The following is a 26119-nucleotide window of genomic DNA, read 5'->3' as shown; positions in this document are numbered from 1 at the left end:
CTGAGCTCATTCGGTTTCAAGGTACCCTTCAACAATAATCACCAAATAAGCAAATTTCATACGATTATAACAGGAAATCAATAATAGTCCGTGTTTAATCTACCAGCTACCTAAAATAAATTTAATCAACAAACAAATTATCTAATTTCGAGACTTTTGAGACAAAGTTGATTGAAAGACCTTGAAACCGCTCTATTATGGATACCCCGTTCAAAATATTGATCGGTTAGGGAAACTGCTTACCTTTTCCATAAAAGGTAAATCAACTTCCATATTAGGTTACGATACCTGACGTCATTTAATTGCGGAGACCCTAAGATGGCGAACACTCTCTACCACTGTTGTACATAGACCGTCGTTTCCGTAATTTCACGTTGATTTTCAGCGCGGATAGGTCGCTCATGTTCGCGTAAATATCAAGTAATCTCAGTCAGTTGTTGTACGTTATTACTGCCGAGATCAGGATCGAGAGAAGTAGTGGAAAATGTCGAGTTGTACCGATGTATTGGTGTTAGTGCCAGCCACCTACACAAGCGTCAATGTTACAGTGGTTGTCGTTTGTGCTATATTCGGTTTTCTACTTGGAATCATAATTGCGATTCTGCTAGCAAGATGCATCCTGCGAGATTTGGCAAGAAGTCGGGTAAGTATTATAAAGATGTAACGTGACTCGAGACGTTGTCCGTTTGTATTTAACACGTTTTTGGATTATGTTTGTAAACAACGAATCAAGTAAGTTTAAACAGACCATTGATCAATAAGTGGATTCTCACAGCTAGATCTTGTAGATTTATACGTTTACAGAAAAAAATATGCAATGTATCGAAACTAAATTTAGTACTGGATATACCTTTTTGATTAAATGATTTTTTTATATTAATTTAGGTACAGGAAGAAGAAAAGGCTATGTTATTGGAAAATATGGCATATGAAAGAAGGTCTTCAACTGGAAGTTTTGTTAAGCGAGTAAGCACTTGGCCAATATATATATACATATATATATATATATATATATATATATATATATATATATATATATATATATATATATATATATATATATATATATATATATATATATATATATATATATATATATATATATATATATATATATATATATTATACTGTTTGGGGAGGGGGATAATTCTTATCTGCCCTTTTACCCTTATTTAACCATCATGCTGGTGGCAGGTTATTACTATTTCTCTTGAGAGGGGAAGTGTATTGTCACTATCTCCAGCCCCAGGCATTGAAAACTAGAAATTTAGCCCTCATAGTACATCTCACCCTGGAGATGATCTCAATTATAAACACATCTTTGTATGTTGTAAAAGGTCAAACTAATTTGACACGTTTACTGAAACACTAATTACGATGACATCATTGGTAGTGAAACACTAAAACTAATGACATCACTAGTGACTTATACTAAAATGCTGAGTATGATGACATCATTGGTACTGAAACACTAAAAATAATAACATCACTTATAATACTGGAACACTAAAAATAATGACATCACTTGCACTGAAACACTAAAAATGATGACATAAAATAATGACATCACTTGTACTGAAACACTAAAAATGAAATTAGAAAACATAGAGATGAGACATGATGGTAAATGAAACACAAAGACAGTATTGACCTTTTAACTTGTGTATTACCCACATCTCAAGATATATGTCAAAAAATGTTGAAAGTAGAATGAACATCAAAACCAGCAAAATTATCTAAATTCTTAATCAAAATTAAATAAATAAAAAATACCCAGATATGTAACAATGACAGAAAAATTAAAAGCAATATGTTTAAATTAGATTCTGTTTTAACAGGCAGTAGACGCTCTATTTTCTGTCTTTATTTGTATTGACTTTTGTGTGTAAAAAGTTTAAATGATAAAAATAGTATTGAACATAGGTCGACATACAAATGTTGTTTGACCGTAGGAAGGATCGACATTATGCCCAAGTCCAACTGACTGTATTTTCCTACAGCCGCTGAGTGATCATGGTGTCATGACATCAGATGATGAATCGCCACGGCGACAAAGAAGAAGCCGACCTAATAGCGCATATAGCTCTGATGGAGAAGGTTATTCCATGGAAAGGTATGATGAAGATGACTATGATCAGCGTGGAGTTGGAGTAATATCTGCATTAACAAAGCAAACTAGGTAAGTACATAATATTAGTATATATTAAAACATTATATTAATTTGTTTATACACAGCATGAACTCAGATCATATATGAGAGAGAATAAGCATTATAGTTTACAGAAAATAGCGTATCACATCATTGCACGATTTTTACCTTGATCATAATGTAAAATTAATCTAACTGTCTGTCCTAGTTTTTGTTGCCATCATTGTTAATCTTAATTTTTTTTCCCGTTTGTTTTTCAAAATCTCTTTTAAGAGAATGAATCAGAGTACTTATTATATATTATCTCATGATATTTTCTCTGATTACTGTAAAAATAAAGATGAAAATGTTGAGATATATTTCTCACATGCATATTTCACAGTTTGGATAAGGGAAACAACGTTAAAATTGGAACTATTGCTGAAAACAGCACTGAATACAAATATAACATTGTGCACTCCACGTATGCTAATTTAATTGGTGCAAATTCCTTGTGTGATTTTGTTTCAATTCACTTTCAACCAAGATTTTGGAGGAAGTGAATAATAATTTTGAAAATACACACATGAGCTTGCCAGAATGAAGCATTGTTACCACAATCCATACTGATAGTCATTGAACCATATATAAACCTGGAAGCTCTGAATAACCGTCAGTCGAGCATGTACATGTGCAATGCAAACAAACTATGTATGTGACATCAAACTATGTGATATTCATTTTCGTCCTGTATTGCATCACACTGTGGAGATATGCACATTATACATGTGATGATTTTCACATATCTGGTTCTGTTAAAGCGAAGGGGTCGTCACCTGTGCGCATGAGAGAATTTAGTCCCAACCGACAATAACAATGCATGATAAAAACACAAAGGATCATGGGTAGACTCTTGTTTGTAAACAACGACACGCTATGGCTGTCTGACGCATGCACATGTGACGACTCCCCCGCTTTAAGCTTTGAAAACGAATTTCCATTCAATATTATTCATTCTTTTTATTTTTCAGTGATAAAACTGAACTTGAACTAAACTTGCAAGATATTAATGCTTTGAAAGAGCTAGAACATGAAATGCATGACCAGAAAATTATGGTAAGTGTTTTTAAAAGCAAATCATGAATGAACACTGTTGGGTTACCTGAGTTATTGGACTGTAGTGCTTTAACATTTACAAGGTAGCAAGCTTGCTTAGCTTAAAAATAATGATATATCTGAATTGTGCAGAGTCATCTGCCTAATTATGTCTCATATTAGTAACATACACAAAATATCACAAAGAATAAATTGAAATTTTGATGATAATGATACTCACAGAGTCACTTTAAAAATTAAAAGTTTCAGTAAGTTATGCCCGAACTAAATTTCATGAGTAACATTTCAAAGATGTGTGTGCTGCCCACCCCCACCCCCCCCCCACCCCCCCCAAAAAAAAACATGGGATCAAACAAAAACATAATTATGATTTCACCATTTGCCATTATGTATAAAATTGTTACCAAATTTTTGTTACAGACCTTCCTTCAAGTTTTGTCCATCATCTTGAATCGCTGTGTTGCTAGGGGAAAAATTGATGCAGATCAAGGGAGTGAATTGATGGAGAAATATGAGAAGGTAACTTTACTTTAACTCAGATATTTTTTGTACTTTGTTAAATGATAGTTTCCTTTTTAGTATTGCCACTTTTAGTGATTTATCTTTGTTGGGCTTTTCTGTACAAAGCTGGATTATCTCAGTAATTTGGACTTTATTTCAAGATTGATTACTTATTTGTTCATGTGTTCTCCGCTCAGGAACTCGAAACAGAAGAAAAAAAGATTCAGATGGAAGAAAAGATGGCTATAGATGAGTTGAGGCAAGATCCAAAACTGAATAAAGATCCGCTAGCATTAGAAGAAGCAATGGAGAAACTGAGACCAAATTACATCAGGAGAATGGTAATATAGACAGTCTTCTGTAGTTGTGTATATTTCTCACATGTACGTCATTTGGATAAATAGTATTTGAGATCATCAAGTTTTCAACCTTTTTATTCTTCCCTTTACAGGACTCTGTGACCAAAAGAATTCAAATGAACATAGCAGAAGATTTGGCGCAAAACACTGAACTGACTTCAGATGAGGTAAGTTACTTTACTTTATATAATTTTACAAAAAAATATTATTTATAAGTGTTCATATTTGGAGTCCATATTATCCTTTCAATAATTAGTCAAACAAAAAAAATGAAAATTTATCTATGATAATTAATGTTTTTAAAATATTATTGATATTTGTGATCAAGTGGCTATATGATATATATTCTGTTGCTAGAAAAGGGTATTTTTTGGTGATTTTCATGAACTGGCTTTTGTCCTTATTTTTTCTGAAAAGAAATTAAGTATTGAATAATGTGTCATGTAAGTCTATGTTTCCCAATTCCCAACCGTCCTGAAAACAAAGTTAAAAAAAACTTGCCAGTAGGTGGCGCTGTTCATTACAATATGCTCTTGAGGAATCAGTACTCCGTAAATTCTGGCATAGTCATTGTTTTAAATGTTGTTTTCTAATTATTTATTACATTTATTTTTGTTTTCCAAACAGATTGAAGCCATCATGCAGAAGTTAACTGAAAATATGTCTGCTTTAGACCGACATCTAGGAGAGGAATCTGCCAGACAAGCCATGGTGAGTCCTGACTGCATGTACTGTACTCAAATGTATTTGATGTGAATTTTAATTTTATTTAAATAAACATTTAGTATGAGAGAAACATGGTTTTCTAATGTAATGTTTTCTTTCTTATTTCTCTGTTCAGATCCTACAAGAAAGACTTGCTAAGCGACAAGCAATGGCTGAGAAATGGAAACAGAGCGGTGAACAGGAACGAGACAGTAATCAAATGCGAGTGGAAGACCACCACAGGGGGATGGACAAATTAATTGAAGATAGACTATTAGTTGAAGCACAGAGAGACAAGTAAGTTGTGAATGAAAAATTAAATTATTGTCAGTGTAATCAATCTTCAGTGGAGAATTGATTCACATTGTGGTCTGAGTATTGGCAGCCATCTTGGAGCCTTGTAAAAGTATCCCCTTAAAATGACATGTACATTATCTTGCGGTGAAGCATTTGCAATAAGCCTGTTTAACCTTTTGAATGCCATTGAGTGAAATTTTCCAGGCCAAATGTTTGTGCAAATATTTGTCTAATACAAAGCATTAACTTTTTTCTGTTTGGCAGTGAAGGGTCCAAAAAAAAGTTTAAAAACTGTTAATATCGCTTTATTTTCATTACCGTAGGTGGGATATGAAACACACATTGTAGCAGTGAACTCTTTACTTGGATCTGCAAAACACCTAGACTTTCATATTCATATGAACGTTTGTATTTCATTATGTCATAACTATTTCTTCAGAGTAATAAATGATATACATTATGTCTCACATGATACAACAAAATACTGTAAGATGATTTTCGCTGATATCATATTTTGTGGTTTCATGACTTTTAACAGGAACAAATTTTATAAACGTATGCTAAAAAACATATACCACGCTGAAAAAAAGTTTTCGCTAGCTTGGACATATTCTTGCATTCAAATTGTTAGAATTATTTAATTGATTCTGATTTTATCTGTTTCACAGTATAATGAAGCAATACACGGCTGACACCGCACGCTTGCAAGGAAACCATGAGGCTGGTAAGTGCTGATTACTCAATTCTTGATCCAGACATTATTCTGGTCTCTCACCAAAATCACAATTTAAAAAACTATGCAAAGTGTGTATGATTGGTTGGTGGTTTATACTGTAAATCCATTTATTTTCACTATTTTGATAATTTGAACATATTCACTGTGTTTTAATTTATAAAAATTTGTCAAGGAAACAATGAGTTTTATTGTTATTTTACATGTTCACATAGATTTAATGTAGCGGAAATAGCGAAATTTAAAACATTTTGAATAATTAATGCATTTACAGTAACAGAAGTCAAAATCATGTTAATGATCGCCCTGTCAGATGAGACAGTTAAATCCACAGTTTTCAAGTTTGTCCTGTCGGTATCCCTCATGCAATTCAAACAATTACCGCTGAGGCATTTACATCAGCCGAAGTGAAATGTGGACTTTAAATAAAGTCAGGACATAAAGAATTTAAACACATTAAACAATAGGATTGTTATCTTCAGCATTTTTCGGTTAATTCTGTTTCTAGAACTGTCAAACTACTAGTTTTCATATTTCTGTTGGCAATGTTCCTTTAACAGAGGTTTTACGGCAGAGTCGTCACTTAGCTGAGAAACTAACCCAACACCGAGAGAAACGAATGAAGAGGCTAGAATTGAAACAACAAGAACAAAAAGAAACACTTATCAACAAAGCTAGCAAAGTAGTGGATCCAAAAGATTTTGTGGAGGTAGGTACAAGTTATGTCACGATATGTTGGGTACTTGTTGAATTTATTGGGTGTATAAAAGCATACTGTTACAAGAATCTCACCACGCTGGTCGGCAGTGGTTGCCCTCGACCAACACTCAGAATTAGCAATCACCACTGGAAAGCTTCCTACCAGGACAATTCTCCAATAGTTATTATATTTAATGGCTTATAAACAATACTAGTCAATGTTGTAAAACTAGTACCTCAATTTTTGTAAAGCTAACATTCTGTCAAAATCTTTTTCTTGATATATCATGGTCAAAGCAGAGGTCACAATATGTTCACGCTACGAAAAAGCAACATGTTTATTGCATGATTTGGTAAATACATTTTAGAAACTGTCATCATACAAATGATGTCAAAACTCTGCTCGACTGCGTAAGAGGCATTATTAAGCAAATTAAGTTTTGTCATGTTGTAACTTCAATGATCATTTGCAAGTGTTATTAGTTCGTTCATTCCTGTAAATGTAAGCATCTTAGAAGCTGATAATAAATGGTACAAATATTAAATTACAACAATCCGGCAAATAATTACATGGTTGATTATTTGAAGGAGAATGTTTTTGCTGTAAATAAGACTGTGGAACTCATGAATATATTCCTGGCTGCAGCATTTCATAAGTATTTTATTTGATCTTGGCTTACTTAACCGATAATTTTTTAATTTTTCAATAGTAATAATCTTATTGTGAAACATAATATATTGACTTGAATAAAAAAAGTATTTGCACTGTGACCAAGTTTATTAATATTTATATAGCTCATTAATATTCATGAACAACCAGCCCTTCCATTGGGCTAACAAGATCCCTGCTGTTAGGTTTATGCTTGGTTCATCTGGGTATATGTTGGGGTATATGCTTTGTTCATTTGGGTATATGTTGGGTATGTGCTTGGTTCATTTGGGTATATGTTGGGAATGTGCTTGGTTCATTTAGGTATATTTTAGGTATGTTCTTGGTTCATTTGGGTATATTTAGGTATGTGCTTGGTTCATTTGGGTATATGTTGGGTATGTGCTTGGTTCATTTGGGTATATGTTGGGAATGTGCTTGGTTCATTTGGGTATATTTTAGGTATGTGCTTGGTTCATTTGGGTATATTTTAGCTATACTTAATGTTTATTTTAGGTTACCTTGCATATGTATTGGGTTAGTCTAGGTATACAGTTGGTATATTTTTAGTCCCCGTTCGGACGAAGTCCGAAAACAGGGACTTATAATTCGGTCTCCGTGCGTCCGTGCGTCCGTCCGGAGTCATATCTCAGAATCCCTTGGACCGATTCCGTTCATTCTTTGCATGTGGTTAGTACTTTATGTAGGACATATGCGCATGCAGTGGTTTAGTGATTCGATTCAAAATGGCCGACTGGCAGCCATCTTGCTTTTTGAAAATGTTTTATTTTGGACATGCTTTGTCAGTTTTCATTCAAACTTGGTACATAGATTATACATGTTAGGATACATGTCCATGATGATTTATTTCACAATTGGATCAAAGATGGCCGACTGGCAGCCATCTTGTGTTTTGAAAATGTTGTATTTTGGACATGCTTTGTCAGTTTTCATTCAAACTTGGCACATAGATTATACATGTTAGGATACATGTCCATGACGATTTATTTCACAATTGGATCAAAGATGGCCGACTGGCAGCCATCTTGTTTCTTGAAAATGTCGTATTTTGGACATGCTTTGTGAGTTTTCATTCAAATTTAGTACATAGGTCATACATGTTAGGATACATCCCCCGACCGTCCGTGAGTTCCTGAGTCCGTCCGTCCGTGTGTCCTTTTTATGCGGTATCTTGGACGTGCTCTGTCAGTTTTCATTCAAATTTGGCACATACATGTACTTTATACATGTTAGGATGCATGTCCATGACAATTTGTTTCAAAATCTGGTCAGAGATGGCCCATTGATAGCCATCTGACTTTTTGGCCTTACTACTATATTTCCACAATTTATGTTTCATTTTCATTCGTATTTGGCACATACATCATACATATCAGTGTGTTTCATAATCAGATCAAAGATGGCCGAATAACGGCTGTTTTTATTTTTGACCATATTACTACTACATGGAACACTTGTTTTGATGTAAATAAACAATCTGTTGTATACGCCACTTGGAACTCAAGTTTCAAGGACACGCTCGCAACAACCCCTCTGCTTTAATATGACGAGCACAAAGAGAACTTTCAAAAGTTTTGACGGGGACTGTGTCATTTTCAATGACTTGTTGTTACAAATATGTAATGTTTTTTTACAACATAACATCATGTGACTGCATTCTGACCAATCTGTGGGATATTTTATTTTTCCCAAACAGGCTTATCATGGATTGATGCAGCAACAACGAGAAGAAAGAAATCAATTTATTGAAGAGTTGGATCATAAAGAATCAGAAGAGTTGGAGAACATGAGGAAAGTGAGCCAACATTTTAATAGTCTTTATCAAACTCATCTGATTAAAATCTGACATCGGTAGCGGTTTTGGTCGCTTCTCATATACATTTCCTGGTTTATGACCACTGGTGTACATCGCCCCTTACAACATCTGACTAACAACTACCTGTACAAATTGTGCTCATGACTCATAGGACCAGCAACCAATCAGAGCTCATGTTCCAGGACAGTTTCTGGAAACAACATCGACTAATTTAGTAAGGCATGCTGTAATTGGTTGACTAATATAGGCTGAGGCATAATAGACTTTAGATTAAGAATGACATCATTTTAACCAGATAGATTCCTGCAGTATGAGAGGTGGTTAACTTTGTTAACTTTTTCGCCACCAGTTCCCTCTTTTCATCACAAATTCACAAAATAGTCCTGTTTATAGTCTGCATTTTTCTTCAGAAGATTGGGACAAAAATAGCCAAATTTTTTGAATAAAAACTGATAATCGACTCAAACTTTGTCTGTTGGCTTCAAAATTATGGTTCATTTCCAAAAATATTGAAAAATATTTTATTTTATTTTTAAGCAAAAGTGCAGAAAATTTGTTTGAGAAAATCTGATGGTGGAAAGGTTAACTCTAAGCCAGATGGTTATATTTTCTCACAGGCTACAGATCTTGATTATGGTTTTTTTTTTAAAAATCGGAAAAAACGTGTGTGTTTATTTTTATGAAAAGTGACAGAGATAATCACTCAGAGGATTTATTAACCTGGAAAATGTTTATTATCAGAGGTACAATTTGGTTACGAGATAAAACCTAAGAAATGCCATGTTTACGAATGTTATCATTAAAATCATGTCTCCTAGCAACTGCAAGCACAAAGAAGTGAAGAAATGGAAAAACAAGAAGAATCTTTTTGTGAAATATTGGCGCAAAGAGCCAGACTGTCTGAAAAGGAAACTGATAAAATTATGAGGAAACATGAGGCTAACATGAAGGCACATGACGGTGAGTATGCTATGATGTCATTACTATCGGATTTGCCGGTATGTTGAAATTAGTTAAGAATAATAGTTGGTGCATATTTAGACATGATTTGTTAGTTTTTGTTCAAATGTTGAGATAAATGATTCATTTTGTGTTCAAATTCAAAATGACCAACTGGCAGCCATCTTGTTTTTTTTTTCAAAATATATCGTTGACATGTTTTTTTTTTCTCTTCAAATTATACATGTTAAGATACAAGTCCATAATGACAATTAGTTTCACAATCAGATCAAAGATGGTTCACTTCCTGATATCTTGCTTTTTGACCATACGACTGTACATGGGCCAGACATCTAATTTCTGTTGATACTAGACCAGCCAATTAATCACTCTCAATTACTAACTATGCTTTCGGTCCATATATTTTTGGCATGACTAACATTTTACCCTAATTCCAACAGGGACTATGTCATTGACTTGTTTTTATTGATTTAATGGAGGTATGTAAATGTGTCGAAATGGGCGTAGCGCGAGTGGTTAGTGCTAGTAGCACTAATCCGAAAAAGTACTAGATCTAGTGCTAAAATGGCACTAGATCTAGCGCTAAAATGGCACTAGATCTAGTGCTAAAACGGCACTAGATCTAGTGGTAAAATGTACATATGGTGCGAGTGGCACTGACATCCCGTAATTGTCCAAAAATAAATTAATATTTACGTAAAATTGTTGTATCTTTCATTCATTGAAAATGTGCGCAGTGGGAAAATTGAGAGTGTACAGGAATGTCATTGTCCACGTTTGTAGTAATAGACCTTTGAAACAACGCGATCGGCCGGGAAACTAGCTCCATGGATGGTAAAACTGCAGGTCAAACTTCGCAATTTTTACAAATTGTGAATAGATACACTGTATGAAATGGTATTGTGTGGAAGTTTGTGTTTTCAGCTTTCAGGTGTATGTAAACTTGTAACTCGTATGTAAATGGTGGAATTCATCGTTGATTTTTTTTAAATTGCTGAAGTGCCGTTTTATTTCTAGTTGGCGCCACACTCAATGAAAATAGATCTTCAATGAAATTATGATGCCATATATGAACTTAATAAAATTTTGTATACTCCTAGTCTAAGTCCCGGGTCCCTGTAAAGCTCGGTGGATTGTGTGTGTACGACGACCTGTGAATGGGCATGTTGTTCATCAGTACCGCTGGGAACCAGACAGAAAATGAACCGTTGTCTGGTTGTCATGACATTGACTTTTGCGGGCATAATCAACCAATGGTAAAAGTGGATTCACGCAATCCTGTTGTTACATTGTACCACGGAGGTACTTTCGGAAGGAGCCACAACGCCTCTTAAGTGGCTTACATGTATTTCCTTTTCTTTCAACCAAAGTTAATCCTAATAAGGACATCGTCTAGCTCATCTTTGATGTCGAAGATAGTTTGCGATTGCTTACACAAGTAACGAGTTAGCGGAATATGATATAACCTCGCCGATTTTTTAACCATATAATATATGTCTAGACAGTTTCTCTGCAATAATATTTTTTAGGAGTCCTTAGGATTTTTTGTTGTAGACTCTCGAAATCGTGTTCTTGTTACAGTTGCTAATAATTAAAACATGTGAAATCTGTGAAGTTACGAGTTCGTCTGTTGAATTTCTGGTTGTGAAATATGTGATGACCGTAGTTTCATAATGCGCATATATTTTATGGTCACGTTAAAAAAGGGCGATTTTTCGGCAGTTTTTAATTTTTTTAATATTTTGGCGTTAATTTTTTCGGACATTACAAACTTTCCTGACGCCTAAAATGGTCTATTTAAGTTTTTATTCAAGAGCATGTTTATTGTTACTAGCGTTGAATGGGTAAGCTTTGTTTTGGACAAAGAGCTGTTATCACTGTGAACAATGTTAAATTATTCTTCTAATGCTCAGTTCATATTTTGAAAACAACTATTTTTTTATTTGAAAAAAAATCATGCCATTTTCCCATCAAAATCCAAGCCAAAAGATCGTACTACAACATCGGCAAATCTCTTCCGCGTTGCGTTCAACTTATTTGAATGAGCTATGGTGATTTGAACACGTTGGCATCCTCCAGCATTTTGATTGGTTATTTAGCGATTTTACCCATTAGCTCAACTCATGCAAATGAAACATGGCGGATACCCATACAGCATCGAGCGTTTATATGCGATCGGAATCATTTGTTTACGATGAAACTAAGTTGAATTTTATTTGAATTTCATAACAATTCAACGAATTAATTTTGTGTGCCTTATTATAATCACCAATGACTAATATTCAACAATTTTGAAACGCAGCATGACCGGATTGCGCAACCAAGATCATTTGCTACTACGCAATGCAGTTGTGTTCGTTTTTTTATTTGAAATTTCGTTTAGAAGATACTTTCGTTACCAATAAAATAGAAAACAAATGTATTTGAAAAATGACACTGGGCGACATTGTAATGAGATTTCATGTGTTCTACTTTTTAATTCAGCAAGAACTATTAATTATTGTTAATTCTGCAATAGTTTTTCTCGTCTTGGGTGACCCATGGAGCTAAAATAAGATCTTATTTTAGCTCCATGTGTGGCCCAACTGACGGCGTTGAAAGTCTGCGTAGTTTAATAGATACTTCAATGGAAATGGAAGTCCCCCCAAAAAAATTGATGATTATTTTTTGAAATTTCGAGCCCCAAACAAGTGCCCACCAGCAGTGAAATCCCCTGGGCGATTTTTCGGATAGGCGAATTTACGGCAGAATATAAAGAAAGTATTATTATGGACATCTCGCGCATATTGCGGATGTTTTATACTGTTTGTAGTTTGCATATGAAAGTGGATGTCCTCCTATTATTCGACGTCGTTGACAATGCGATAACAATGCCACTCGCACTGTGCACATTTTAGCACTAGATCTAGTGCCATTTTAGCGCTAGATCTAGTGCCATTTTAGCACTAGATCTAGTACTTTTTCGAATTAGTGCTACTAGCACTAACCACTTGCACTACGCCCATTTCGACACATTTACATACATGATTTAATGATACAATCAATCAATCACTTCAAACAATGTTGTCAGTCTGGTTCAATATATGGATTGTATTTGTTTACAGAAAAAATGATTAAAGAAAAAAAGCGACAGAGATCCAAATTACAAGAACAGATTGCTGAGAAGAAACAAAAATGGGAAGAGGATATAAAGCGTTTACAGTCTGAGAACAAGGTCTTGATAGAACAACAGGAAGCCGCTGTGCAGAAAGTATTGAAAACACAGGGAGGGCTGGATGAGGAGTAAGTGTACTTGGACATTTTTTTTAAATAATAATCAATTCAATCTATAAAGGCCATTGTTCTGCTGCCTGTGATCACAAAATATGTCACTAGTTTCTCTGTTGCAAGATCTCTAGACTTGTTTTTTTTGTCTTCCATTGAATTAAATCTTGATTTTTCAACACCTTTGTATTTTTAGCTCCGCTGTTGACTTTGTCGAATGAAGCTAATCATATTTACTGATTTTTCATCATTGTCTGTCGTCATCCACGTCAACTTTTTACTTTTTCGACTTCTCCTTAAAAACCACAAGTCTGAATGCTTTGATACTTAGTGTATACAGTGTATTTACGGTACCTTGGTTAGACCTCCCTTAGATTTGTTCATTTCATGTTGATATCCTTAATTCTCTGATTTTGATGAATATTTTTGGTAAAAAATGTGATTTGTATTCATGTTTTGTACAGCACTGTGTGACGCAGTGAATATCGCTTAAGAGAATGTTTCTTATTTTTATTTTTGACTTTTTGTTGAAAACCACAAATCTGATTGATTTGATATGAATCATATATAGGTACCTCATGTGGATCTGTCTAAGATTTGTTCATTCTGTGATGATATCTTTAATTCTCTATGATGAATATTTTGGTGAACCGCAAATGTGATTGCTTTTAAAAAATGAATATATAGACTGATCTCAGATTTGTAAGATATATAATTGATATGTCTGGGCTAGTCTAGCTACAAGTTTTAAGTCTTTTTTAAAAATATGGGTTCATTTTATAAAATGTGACAACAGTTGAATTTGGCAATCAAAAGAATCAAATAATTTGAAGAATATTTGTTCACATTAAATTTTTCATACCTGTATGCAGTGGAAAGTTTGGTTTAATAGCTAAGAATAGTTACTGAAATCTACAAAAATTACTGAAAAATTTGCATATTAAGTAAACTGGTGAGATAAATACTAATTGTAGGAATTCTAGAAGGCAGTCATTAACTGTCATCAGATTGAACATTCACCAACACAACAATCAGTACATTTGAGTAATTTTTTTTTTTTCACAGTGCACGACGTGTAATTATGCTGAATCACGAACAGAACGTTCAGACATTGACCAATCAGCTACAGATGACCAAGATAAGGCAACAAAAAATGTAAGAATACATATACTTGATAAATTTAATTCCAATATATGTTCGCAAACTATCCTACTGGCATAAGATGGAGCAAGGAAGAAAGGTCTTCCACAGTACAGTATGTGTCTACTACAATGCAGTATGGGTAATATTGAAATGTGCTCACATTACATGATGCAGGAGTTTTCAGAGATTGTATTATTTGATTGATGTTCTGTCATTGAGTATAACATTTTTAATTGTTTCAAACAGTTTGGAAGCAAAACTCAACCAGAGAAAAGCATATGTAGAAGCCCTGCGAAAGAAACAAGAAGAAGAGTTAAACGCCAAAGCTGATGCCAGCGAAGAAGAAATTAGGAAATTAGAGAAGAAACAGGTGTGTTAGCATGATTTTGTACAGTTTTTCGCTCTGTATTTCAACCATGTGTTGTAGAACAAGATGGCTGGTTGTGTCAGCCATTTTGAATATTACAAATTTGTGTCCTTCACATGCTACAATGCTATGAGTTACTGAAATGTGATACATTACACTTAAAGAATCAAATTCATGAACCAATCTGATAATTTCGCAAATAGTTCAATAATTATGACAATAATTTTTTGACAATAAGTTTATTTTCTTGTATCCATCTGCAGTTAATACATTATGCACAAAATATAAATAAATATGGTTACAAGAAAATGGGGACATCACGAAGCACTGCTTATTGATGATGTTTCCTGTTTACACTCACTAAATTGAGAATTGCCTTAATGGGCAATTCAAAATATTAAGGTAGTGATGGGTAAGGCCAATTGAAGAATCACTGAATCAAGAATCAGCGAATCACGTGCAATGACTATTTTTAATTGCTATTTTATTTGCAAGAAATAGCGTTTTTTGTTTTTCATAAATTAAAAATTAGAATATCCAAGAAATGTCATTCATGCATGCTAGCCTTAGCTATCACACTTAATGATTTACGTTGGTTTAAATCGAATCTAAAACTGTCAATTACAAAATGTTTTCCTTCACGGAATGCTCGGAGCAGAAGGCAGGACGTGACGCACACAGTCAGCTGGCATCGATGTCGCTGGGTGTATGTGATAGAGGGAAGTTGTGCAACCAAATTTGCCGAGTTTGCAGTTTTTCTCCAATAAAAAATAACTAAGACATTATTCTCTATCAATAATTCGTGAATCACTGATTCGTTGATTTTTGATTCGTTGATTCTTCATTTAGCCTTACCCAGTAGAGATGCAGTTTACCCGACAGGTATTTTAATTAGTTAATTAGGAAACCAAGATGACCTCCCTAGTCCACAAAACTATTATTTTCGGAAAGCTCATTGTATGAATTATCAAATTTTGTTAGTATTTTTTTTTTTTATGGACACTGTAGTTTGAAATATGCACAAAAATGTGCTTTTTTGGTCAAAAGTGATTTTAAAAAAATTAGCTCCTAATTCATGCTTCTGTTCCCTGTCAAAATTGGTATATGGGTACATCTGTTTACTATGAAGAAAGTACGGTCTTGAAAACTGTCTACCAGTTGTAAATTTTGCAGGGCAGCAGCTTAAATTTCACTACTTAAAGTTTATGCATAAATTAACACACAGGCTAGTTGTCTGTACGATTGTTGTAACACTGTTCAACCAAAAACAATGCCCCGACGGCGTTTTGAAGATAAACACATTGTCAATCATTTGTGAAAATTTCAAAACAAAAGGTTAAAGTGTCTAGAAGCTAATTTGCATAACAATTCACTCAGTAAGAAGTTTGCTAATGCTCATAATTAAAATGGCTGTAACAGTTCCAAATTTAAATATATTATCGTTTTGTTAAAAATTAAATATAGTGCATAATATGGAGATCCCGTCATTTCTTTTTTTCACCATGTTTCTTTTTTATTATTTATGTACAGCCTTGCTAAATCAAAAGAGAGATTGTTTGCACCTGTTATCTATATTTTAAGATCGTCTTTTGAGTATGTTCCACTATTCACAATTCTACAAAATTTTAACAGTCTATAGCCAAGACTATTTGGATAATAAAAAGCAAAAAAAAAAAAATTCACTCCCAAGTGCCCACGAACCTACATCTCTACTTTAATTACAAATAACATGAAATAACATGCTTAATTTAACAACATCATAAAAGAAAACGTGAAAATTATGTAAAATAGCTAACTGATATACAGATGTTTGGATCAGGAAACTATAAAAATATTCATTTTGAGTGAAACTATAACAAAGGTTTAAGAAAAAACAAAAGTTGAAAGAAACAACCAAATTATCAAGCTAGGTTGACAGTTATTTAAATTGTTTTCTTCACAGGAAAAAGAATTGGAAGCCGAACTCCAAGCCTTGGAGGAGGAGAAAAACAAAGCTCTGATTCAGCTCCGTAGACAGCTGACTCAGGAGACTGAAGAGGCTTTGAAAGCGCAAGACGAGGAGATGAGCTTGCTGATTGGTAAACTAACAATGGGGCAAGCAAGAAGAAAAGGAATTATTGCTAAACAGGATAAGGCTATCAAAGAATTACAGGTACTCTGTCGGATGATATACGTGATGATATAAATGTACCAAACAAACAAAGAGCACTTTATTACAAACATTAATATTAAAAATATTATAGACTACAGAATAATATATTTATATCCACAGTATGTGAACAAAACCTCATCTTGAATTTTCAAGGTGAATGTTCCGGCGAAGCACTCCACTATCACCTTGAAGTATTTCATTAGGACTATGTGTATGTGACAATGCCCTCACAGTTTAGAATCAGTTTAACAACAGCCTATCATATAACTTCTTTCTTCAACGCGCTTGGCCAAGCTGTCAAAATCTTCGAGGCGGAGCTAAGTCACTAAATGCTCCACGATGCTATTTAAGACACGCACCACTCTACCATGTATTTCTATGGACTCTGTGCGAGCTGCTGTGCACTGATTAAAAAGCCCGTGAAAATAGCTAAAATCGAGAAAACAGCACAAACTTAAAGCGAACCTAAATGCAGCCTTAATTTATAGTTGTGTATATTCTAAACTGTATTCGAAATAATATTGCAGTGGTTTAATTTTGTTTTAATTATAACTGTAGCTTGGATAGGCATTTGAAGTGCTTGCCATGGAGGCCATTCATGGAGGGGAATAATTAACGAACGAACATATTTAACATCCGGGTACTTTTCAAAGCTATGACGTTTTAGTATCTGATCGCACTCGTATACGCCATTGTACATAGCCGTTCATGCTGCCAAGCGTTGTGTACTATTAGTATAAACTCAACTTTTATATGCACAATATGCTTTTTAAAACTTGGGTTAGAGCCTTATGCGTTTGAACCACAATATTCTGAGAGTGAAAGCCCAATTGCGTTAAAGTACCGTACTTCCCCGATCGTAAGCCCCTCCCGAGTATGAAGCCCATCCCTATGTTTTTACTTGGTATTTATCGAGTTGAGGGCATTCACGATTATAAGCCCAGTGTGTTTTTACTGGGCGTCGACGATATTCTTTAAAATATGCGTGTAAAAGGTGTGTTTCATTTCATAATAATCGTGATTGGCATGTTAGTTTGGTTCATGCTTTTAGTTTTATGAGAAAACTCGCATTAATTTCAAGTTCAGAGTGCATGGCGAACGTACACAACGTGATTCGCATCATTTCTATTCTGTCATTTACTTAGGATGAACATCATGTTGCAATTCTGGAATAATCCTATTTCTTTGAGTAGTACCCGGTAGCCTTCGAAAAGCCAAAAATGTGATCGTCAAGGCGTGTACCTGGTTATTGGACATGGTTTACTTTGAGACTATCATGAAAGGCCTAGGGTTTGAACGATGAGACATGTTGGCGACCGAGAAAGGTGTTTAAATTCTTCCTCCACACTCAGTTTACCCACGGTTACTAATAACCGTCGTTTATATTTCGGAAATTGCGAATCGCCAGTTTTTAGGGAAAAAAATCATAGTTTTTTCGTTGCAATCAGTGCTACAGATCGCATTTTAACATTGCGGTAATTCACTTCCGCATTGCGCTAAAAAATCATCGTCAATAATCGGAAAATTTCATCATTACGACACATCATTTTGATTGGTTAATGAAAGACATGACCTGTTATGTCAAAGGAAGTTGTTCCAGGTCAAATCGTGCTGAAAAACCTCATGGTGGAAAATTGTTTTGCGTCGAGAGTTTGCATACGATCGAAAACATACCAAAACGAAAATAATGATAAATGCCTTCGTCCACTGTTTCCTCACAGACCCAACCCATTATTTCACCGTAAATTCTGACGGTATGTAAATCGTATTGTAATAAAATGTGTGTGTTTTTTATTAACATGTTTGTTTCTTCATTGTAAGTATCGTTCAAATCAATGACGCATTTTTTTTCAAAAATAAGTATTATTTTCCCGAGCCCGGCGTGGTGAATGAATATTTTTTTTTGGATAATTTTTCATTGTTTGCAAGATGGTTACAGTGTTTAACCCCAAAACAAAATCATTTTTTCTGAGTTGGTCCTCGAGTACAAGCTCATCCCTTACTTTTCCTTTACGTGTTCATGCCTCCAGGCTTATGATCAGGGAAGTACGGTATACTGTGACGATTCAGATCAGTCCAGTGTGAGTGATGAGAGTATATCGTCGACGATGCCCCTTGTTCGGATGAAAGTTTTATTTCAAATTACACGGAAGTCTGTGAACAATCTGCTTGGTGTTCCTGTGACACTTGTCCCATGATTTGCCAGTGCAGCCCCGTGAATACATGGACGAAAATGTTTCCACCACCACCCTACGAACTCAAGATTGCATACTCCAGCATCCATACTTTGAATAATTTGCACGCCGCACAGTGCAGTACTGGAAACAGCATTTATTAGACAGTTAGACAAAAAACAAAACAAAATGCCTGTCTCGATCAATCGAGACATCCATAATGTTTGTATGTTGATATGCTTGTAAATAACATTAACGTAAAAGTCGAAACAACCTAGACTAGAAGTCAATTCACCAGTCCAGCCAGCTATGGCTCCCTAAGTTGCTTATATTTAATCAGATACTATTTCGTCATCATGCTTTGTTACCTTACCTGTTTATACCTCATGAGGGCGTTTTTTTATGGCAAGATGGCGCAAACGAAAGTCCTTCGCAGGTTTATGGTTTCTCATATTTAAATCATCATAACTCTGAAGATAATCATTTTTTTTTTAAATTTATAATCAATATACATAACTTGATAAATACAAACACCAAAATAGGCTCTATTTAGTTCCCCTTTAACTTTGAAGAAATCCAACCAAATTTAAATATGTTGCAACCATCCCAAAATACCGTTTTCTGAGAATTTATTGGCCTTTGTTTCACCATGATGGTTGCCAGGCGGTGAAAATGCCTGACCCGGGAATAAATGTCGCTGAGCACAGCTAAAGCTGTGTTGGCTTGGATGTTGAGGCGATACAGCGACAATATCCATACATCATGCAACTCACTGATATTCAGACCAAAGCTATTCAAGCTTTACTTAATAATAGTGGTAATAGTGTTGTCACCACTGTTGACTATTATAGAAGAGTAGGTGTTATACCCCAAAGCTAGTGATATCACTACAACACATATCGGCAGTAATGAAGCCGAAAACATCAGAAATGCAGAGCTCTGAGCGCTTTCTGGCAGTCTTTGTAACAAAGCTTTCTATTGGTCGGTAAACTTTCTATCGCGCAACCACGTGACATACACGATTATGAATGGTATTACTGCACGGTGTTGTAGAGGGAGGAATGTCCGAGCTGAACAACACCATGCAGGCGGACGATGACAAAACCTATGTTTCTATTTCTTGTTCTATTTTGTCAGCTTTGAAAAATAACTTAAACATTTATTGTTATTTTAGAAATTTTACATTAATTTTGTACTACCTGTACTGGCAGATATGGCTGAAACTCCCAGCTGCAAATTAAGATTTCAAATTTTCTTAAAAATCATTATTCAACATTTCACCCTATACTATTATCCTATATCATATAATTATGCAAATGATGTAAATTGATATGCAAATTCAATACATTTAATGCAACAGGAACAACTTACTGAGACAGTAGCGAAAGAAGACGATGATGCCACAGCCCGGAAAACTGAAAAGATCTTGGACAGGCATCTACAACAAGTTGAAGATTTGCAAGATAAGATGCAAAGTGAGAGAGAAAACCAGATGAGAATGCTGAAGGAAAAATATGAAGCTAAAAAACTGAAAAGAGAAAGGTAAATTTGGGATCGTTATTATTATTTGTTTGATGTAATGAATCCATGATATGTTTTACATCTTAAAACTTTTGTAAAAAAAATATTTACTAAAATAGGCAGATGTTAATACATCTAATTGATGTCAGCATACCCACAAGAACAAACACTCCAGTCAGATTTGTGTGTAATATTGTCAATTATTAAAATTACGTCAAATGCTTTAAATACAAAGAACACTGTATTCATAAAAATACTGATAACACTTTAAACCAGGAAGTAAATATTGACTTCAGCTAATATTAAAAATCATTACAACACATAAAATCCAGCTAGATATTTACAAGATCTTGATATCGTGAAAAACCAAAGACAAGCGTCTTTGAGTTAAGTCTTACTGCAGTGCTAGCTAAAAATCCTTCAAATGAAGTATTTAAATACTGGAAAGGGGGGGGACACATCGCCCTCCAACATATACCTAACTGGGAGGAGGATCTTGTAAAAAATTGCCCAGGCAGATTTTCACTGCTTCTTGATGAGAAAAACTAGCGAAAATGAGCAGACTAAAAAATCGTGAAATTTTACCGATGAACCAAAGCTTCTGATTGGTTGTTAACTGAAGTGGTAAGACCCTTGTTTTGATTGGTTCATATATTCATAGTCGAAAAGATAAATTACAGACACTGCAAAGTATGGTTTTTGCCTTGTGGGTTCTTCCATAAATCTTCCATAAATTGCTTAAGGGTAGCCGTGTCTCCCTGAAGCCCTATATAATTTGGAATGTTGACAAATGGGGAATTCATGAACTTTATGTGAGCTATACTATATGTAGCATCTAAGCCAATTTATTGTTTATATTGGCAGAGATGTTAAGGATTCGATCGCTGTAGATGTCCAGGCTACTCCAGAACTGAAAAAGAAGAAAGGAGCGTAAGTACCGATTGATCTTTCAGCTCACTCCTCACTCGCGCCTGGCTGTAACTCGCTCGTTACTATCACCGCACACTGGCTTATTAACAAATATTTACAACTATGTGCAGAGTGTGAAATATTTAGCGTTTATTGTGAAAACCTTGCTGTTGCATTCATGCCTGACTGTAACTCGCTCGTTACTATCATCGCACACTGGCTTATTAACAAATATGACCTTTTTTATTTATTTACCTATGACCTATGTGTAACCTTTGACCTTGTGTTCTCCCTTCTGGTATTCTGTGGTAGAAATCCTTATGAGGGCAAGGCGTTTGCGTAAGTCTGAACCCGAACGAAAGACAAGCTTACTAATTAATAGTTTAAAGTTTTTTTCCCATGATTATAGTATTACCCACAATGCATTTCATACATAACTTCCATTACATGGGTTCTTAAGGAAGATTTGCTTTAGTTAAATGTTACTGTTCTTTGCCCTTTTTTTCTAGCATATTTTCAGTCATGTTAAATTATTCTACTATTAATGTACCATATAATATTATTAAAATATATGAATTCATTATTTACTTAAAAATACATATTACACTCAAGTTTATGTTTTTCTTGTAAAATATTCTTTTATTAAAAGCAGTTTTATTAGTTTCTTTCTTACTTATAAAACAACAACAAATCATACAGTTTGACATGTTACATATGCAATTTTGTATGTTTATTATTGGGTTATACTTTAGTCAGACTCAGCAGCTTAGTGAGCACACAAGTGTGAATTAAATTAGCGTCAGATTTGAACCTACTGTAGTATTCAGATTCATGAGAGAAGTTACAAAATGTACATTTCTTGCTAAAAACAATGGCTGACAATATAGCAATTCTACAGTGTACTTAAAGCTTTATTTAAGTCTTGGGACTATTATGTGACATGCCTGATGGTATGAATATGTACAAATTGCATATTGGTTGTAAATTCTGTGAGACATAGTAATTCGGAACAGAGGTGAATCTTTGTTAATCCATATTCAAAAGCTTTTGGTAGATGAATACAATGGGAAACCAAATAAATCGCCAACATTTAGACATGTAGTAGTTCTTACGATTCACACTACTGTAAACACATTAATTATTTGATAGTTTTTAATTTCACTATTTTTATCGATAAGTAAAATTTGCTGAATTCAATAGAACTCTTTGTTTCTCTGCAAAGTTTGTAAACCCAGTGAAATCGCTCAAATCATGAAAATAAACTGTTTTACCGTAATTCAGGCCATTGGATACTTGACATAGTCATATGATCCCAGTAAAGTTTTATGAATGATCTCGTTGTGATATTTTAAAGGGTAGTAGTCGTCACGCTGTACATGTGCGAAACTTGTGTTGATAAACATTAATTTTCCCACAATCCAGTGCGTTCTTCTAATGGGATTCACGAGTATGAGGTTCAACCTGGGCGCGACTTGCACTAATTACTGCCTGTGACTCCTTCAATACCTTCCAATCAGCTAAAAAAATAATTAAAGCTTGGCAACGTCTCAGTTTGTACTCAAAGTCGCCATCTTTGTTTATATGAGACCCATATATCTCGCTCATGCATGGCTACTGCCCTTTAAAGTGTATATAAATTCAAGTTTTATGCCTCCATAGGTTACAGAAATACTTTGAATAAAATAGCTAAATTAATTAATTAAAGGGAAATAATGTAAATTAATCTTAATTAAACAATGATGTTCATTTCTTGGCTTGCGCATGTACTTACAGATCTGCTGCTGCTGTAATGAACAAGCTACTAATGGAACAACGACACAAACAGGCATTGTCCGAACTTGAGAAAGATCTGAAACTGGAAATGACAAAACAGAAGGAGGAACTAGACATGATTTTAGAGACACAGATGAAGGAAGAGCTTGAGGTAACAACTTACGAATGATCAAAACATTTACAAATTGTTTTTATATTGCAATGTCACATCAACATGTTTTGGGGCCTGGTGAATGTCGGGTCCTAAATCCACAGATCCTGAATTCACAGATCCTAAATCACCAGATCCTAAATCCACAGATCCTAAATTCACAGATCCTAAATCCACAGATCCTAAATCCACAGATCCTAAATCCACAGATCCTACATCCACAGACTCTAAATTCACAGATCCTAAATTCACAGATCCTAAATCCGCAGATCCTAAATCCCCAGATTCTAAATCCCCAGATCCTAAATCCCCAGATCCTAAATCCACAGATCCTAAATCCACAGATTCTAAATCCCCAGATTCTAAATCCCCAGATCCTAAATCCCCAGATCCTAAATCCACAGACGCTAAATTCACAGACCCTAAATCACCAGATCCTAAATCCACGGATCCTAAATCCACGGATCCTAAATCCATGGATCCTAAATCCACAGATCCTGAATTCACAGATCCTAAATCCACAGATCCTAAATTCACAGATCCTAAATCCACAGATTCTAAAGCCACAGATCCTAAATCCACAGATCTTAAATCGACAGATCCTACATCACCAGACTCTAAATTCACAGATCCTAAATTCACAGATCCTAAATCACCAGATCCTGAATCCACAGATCCTAAATCCCCAGATCCTAAATCCACAGATCCTAAATCTACAGATCCTAAATCCACAGATCCTAAATCCACAGATTCTAAATCCCCAGATTCTAAATCCCTAGATCCTAAATCCCCAGATCCCAAATCCCCAGATCCAAATCCACAGATCCTAAATCCACAGATCCTAAATCCACAGGTCCTAAATCCACAGGTCCTAAATCCACAGGTCCTAAATCCACAGGTCATAAATCCACAGATCCTAAATCCACAGATCCTAAATCCACAGATCCTAAATCCACAGATCCCAAATCCCCAGATCCAAATCCACAGATCCTAAATCCACAGGTCATAAATCCACAGATCCTAAATCCACAGATCCTAAATCCACAGACCCTAAATCTACAGATCCTAAATCCACAGATCCTAAATCCACAGATCCTAAATCAACAGATCTAAATTAAGCAAGATAAACGGCATAAGCAGGCGATGTGTTAGTCACCCAATGAATGAGAAATATTTTATTTCTATTTTTTTTCATTTTTAGGACCGTGAGAAGGACCTTCTGTCTCAGCTTGCTGCAGTCGGTAATGTCAGCAAAGGTGAATTAAACCAGATGGTTCACACTGCTGTGGAAGGTACATTTGACTTTTTCTCATACCAGTACATATTATTGCAGATATAAATGTTCTTATTGCTCATTTTCAAATGAAAACCACCAAGATTTTGATATTACTCTGGATTACAACTGATTACCTACTTAATATTGTTGATTACCATCAGACTTCTGTCTACATTCCTGACATACTTACGCATGTAAATATCTTTAGATTGTAGACAACAGACTGCAGGTAATCAACAACACAAATTTGTTTATTTAACTTAAAAATGTCATGTTGTTCCCATGCCAACAGAGAGTGGTGGTGATGAACGTCAGTCACGAAGATTGACGAAAGATTTAACACAAAGAATGAAAAGCGCCAAATCACGTGGAGAGTTAGACTTTGATGAAGATGAAGAAGGGCTTCGTAGATCTAAGAAGGGAAAAAAGAAGAAAAAGAAAGTGATTGAAGATGATGAATATGAATAGTAAAAAAAAATCTACTGTTGCCGGATCTTCCATCATTAAATCCCAATATTCCAGGGATACGAAAAATAAAATGAATCTACTGTTAGGTTGCTGGGTGGTCAAAGTTTTCCAGGATATGTGGATTACTTAACTACAGATCAAAAACAATATGGCTGTAACATTTTGACATTTTTGCATACTGTGTACAGAATCAAAAACAATATTCACCATTTTATTTATAAATTAGATCTTCTGACCTCATAATTTGATAAAATTTTAATAAATTGGCACATTATATTTTTGTAGATTTGTAATTTATCTCAATTTTTTTGTCTTGATTTGTTCTTAATTTTTCAAATGCATTTTATATTCTTTGTTTTTGAATACATTCCAAATTTCTATGAAAATCTTTAAAATTACTTATAAAATATCTTTATATAATGTATTTCTCAGATTAAAAAATTCCTATATTCTTAACTATTTTCTTATAATAAATAAATATCACAAAGTTGTAACTGTGTTCATCTGTATCGACAAATCATAAGAGGTATTACCCATACATTCACTTGACCAATCATACATAAATTTGCATAAATTTTGCTGTGACCAATTATACATGAGAGATTATCTTCCTGTTTTCGGTAATTTGCATGCTAATGATGAATAATATGTGGAACTAAGTACTAAGTGTGGTGTTTACAAGATTAATTTGTACTAAGTGTGGTGTTTACAAGATTCATTTGTACTAAGTGTGGTGTTTACAAGATTCCTTTGTACTAAGTGTGATGTTTACAAGACTCATTTGTACTAAGTGTGGTGTTTACAAGATTCCTTTCTACTAAGTGATGTTTACAAGGTTCATTTATACTAAGTGTGATGTTTACAAGATTTCATTGTACTAAGTGTGATGTTTACAAGGTTCATTTATAATAAGTGTGGTGTTTACAAGATTCCTTTC

General features: G+C 34.5%; 1 protein-coding gene across 1 annotated transcript; it reads left to right on the top strand.

Moving 5' to 3' along the window:
* The first annotated feature begins 306 nt into the window (after positions 1-306).
* On the top strand, positions 307-25253 carry LOC100372579 (uncharacterized). The gene is made up of 22 exons (XM_085504335.1): positions 307-643; positions 886-966; positions 2001-2179; positions 3160-3244; positions 3665-3763; positions 3943-4086; positions 4197-4271; positions 4732-4815; positions 4946-5106; positions 5775-5830; positions 6400-6548; positions 8905-9003; positions 9843-9984; positions 13089-13266; positions 14314-14403; positions 14638-14761; positions 16701-16910; positions 20445-20626; positions 21470-21535; positions 23288-23438; positions 24640-24730; positions 25007-25253. Exons 1-22 carry the CDS (start codon positions 485-487, stop codon positions 25180-25182), a joined length of 2781 nt encoding a protein of 926 aa, XP_085360461.1. The 5' UTR covers positions 307-484; the 3' UTR covers positions 25183-25253.
* The last annotated feature ends 866 nt before the right edge of the window (positions 25254-26119 follow it).

The sequence above is a fragment of the Saccoglossus kowalevskii genome, chromosome 10 (genome assembly GCF_978046115.1).
Source record: "Saccoglossus kowalevskii chromosome 10, keSacKowa6.1, whole genome shotgun sequence".
NCBI lineage: Eukaryota > Metazoa > Hemichordata > Enteropneusta > Harrimaniidae > Saccoglossus > Saccoglossus kowalevskii.
Note: the sequence above shows the minus strand (reverse complement) of the source record. Positions and strands in the feature narration are given on the sequence as shown.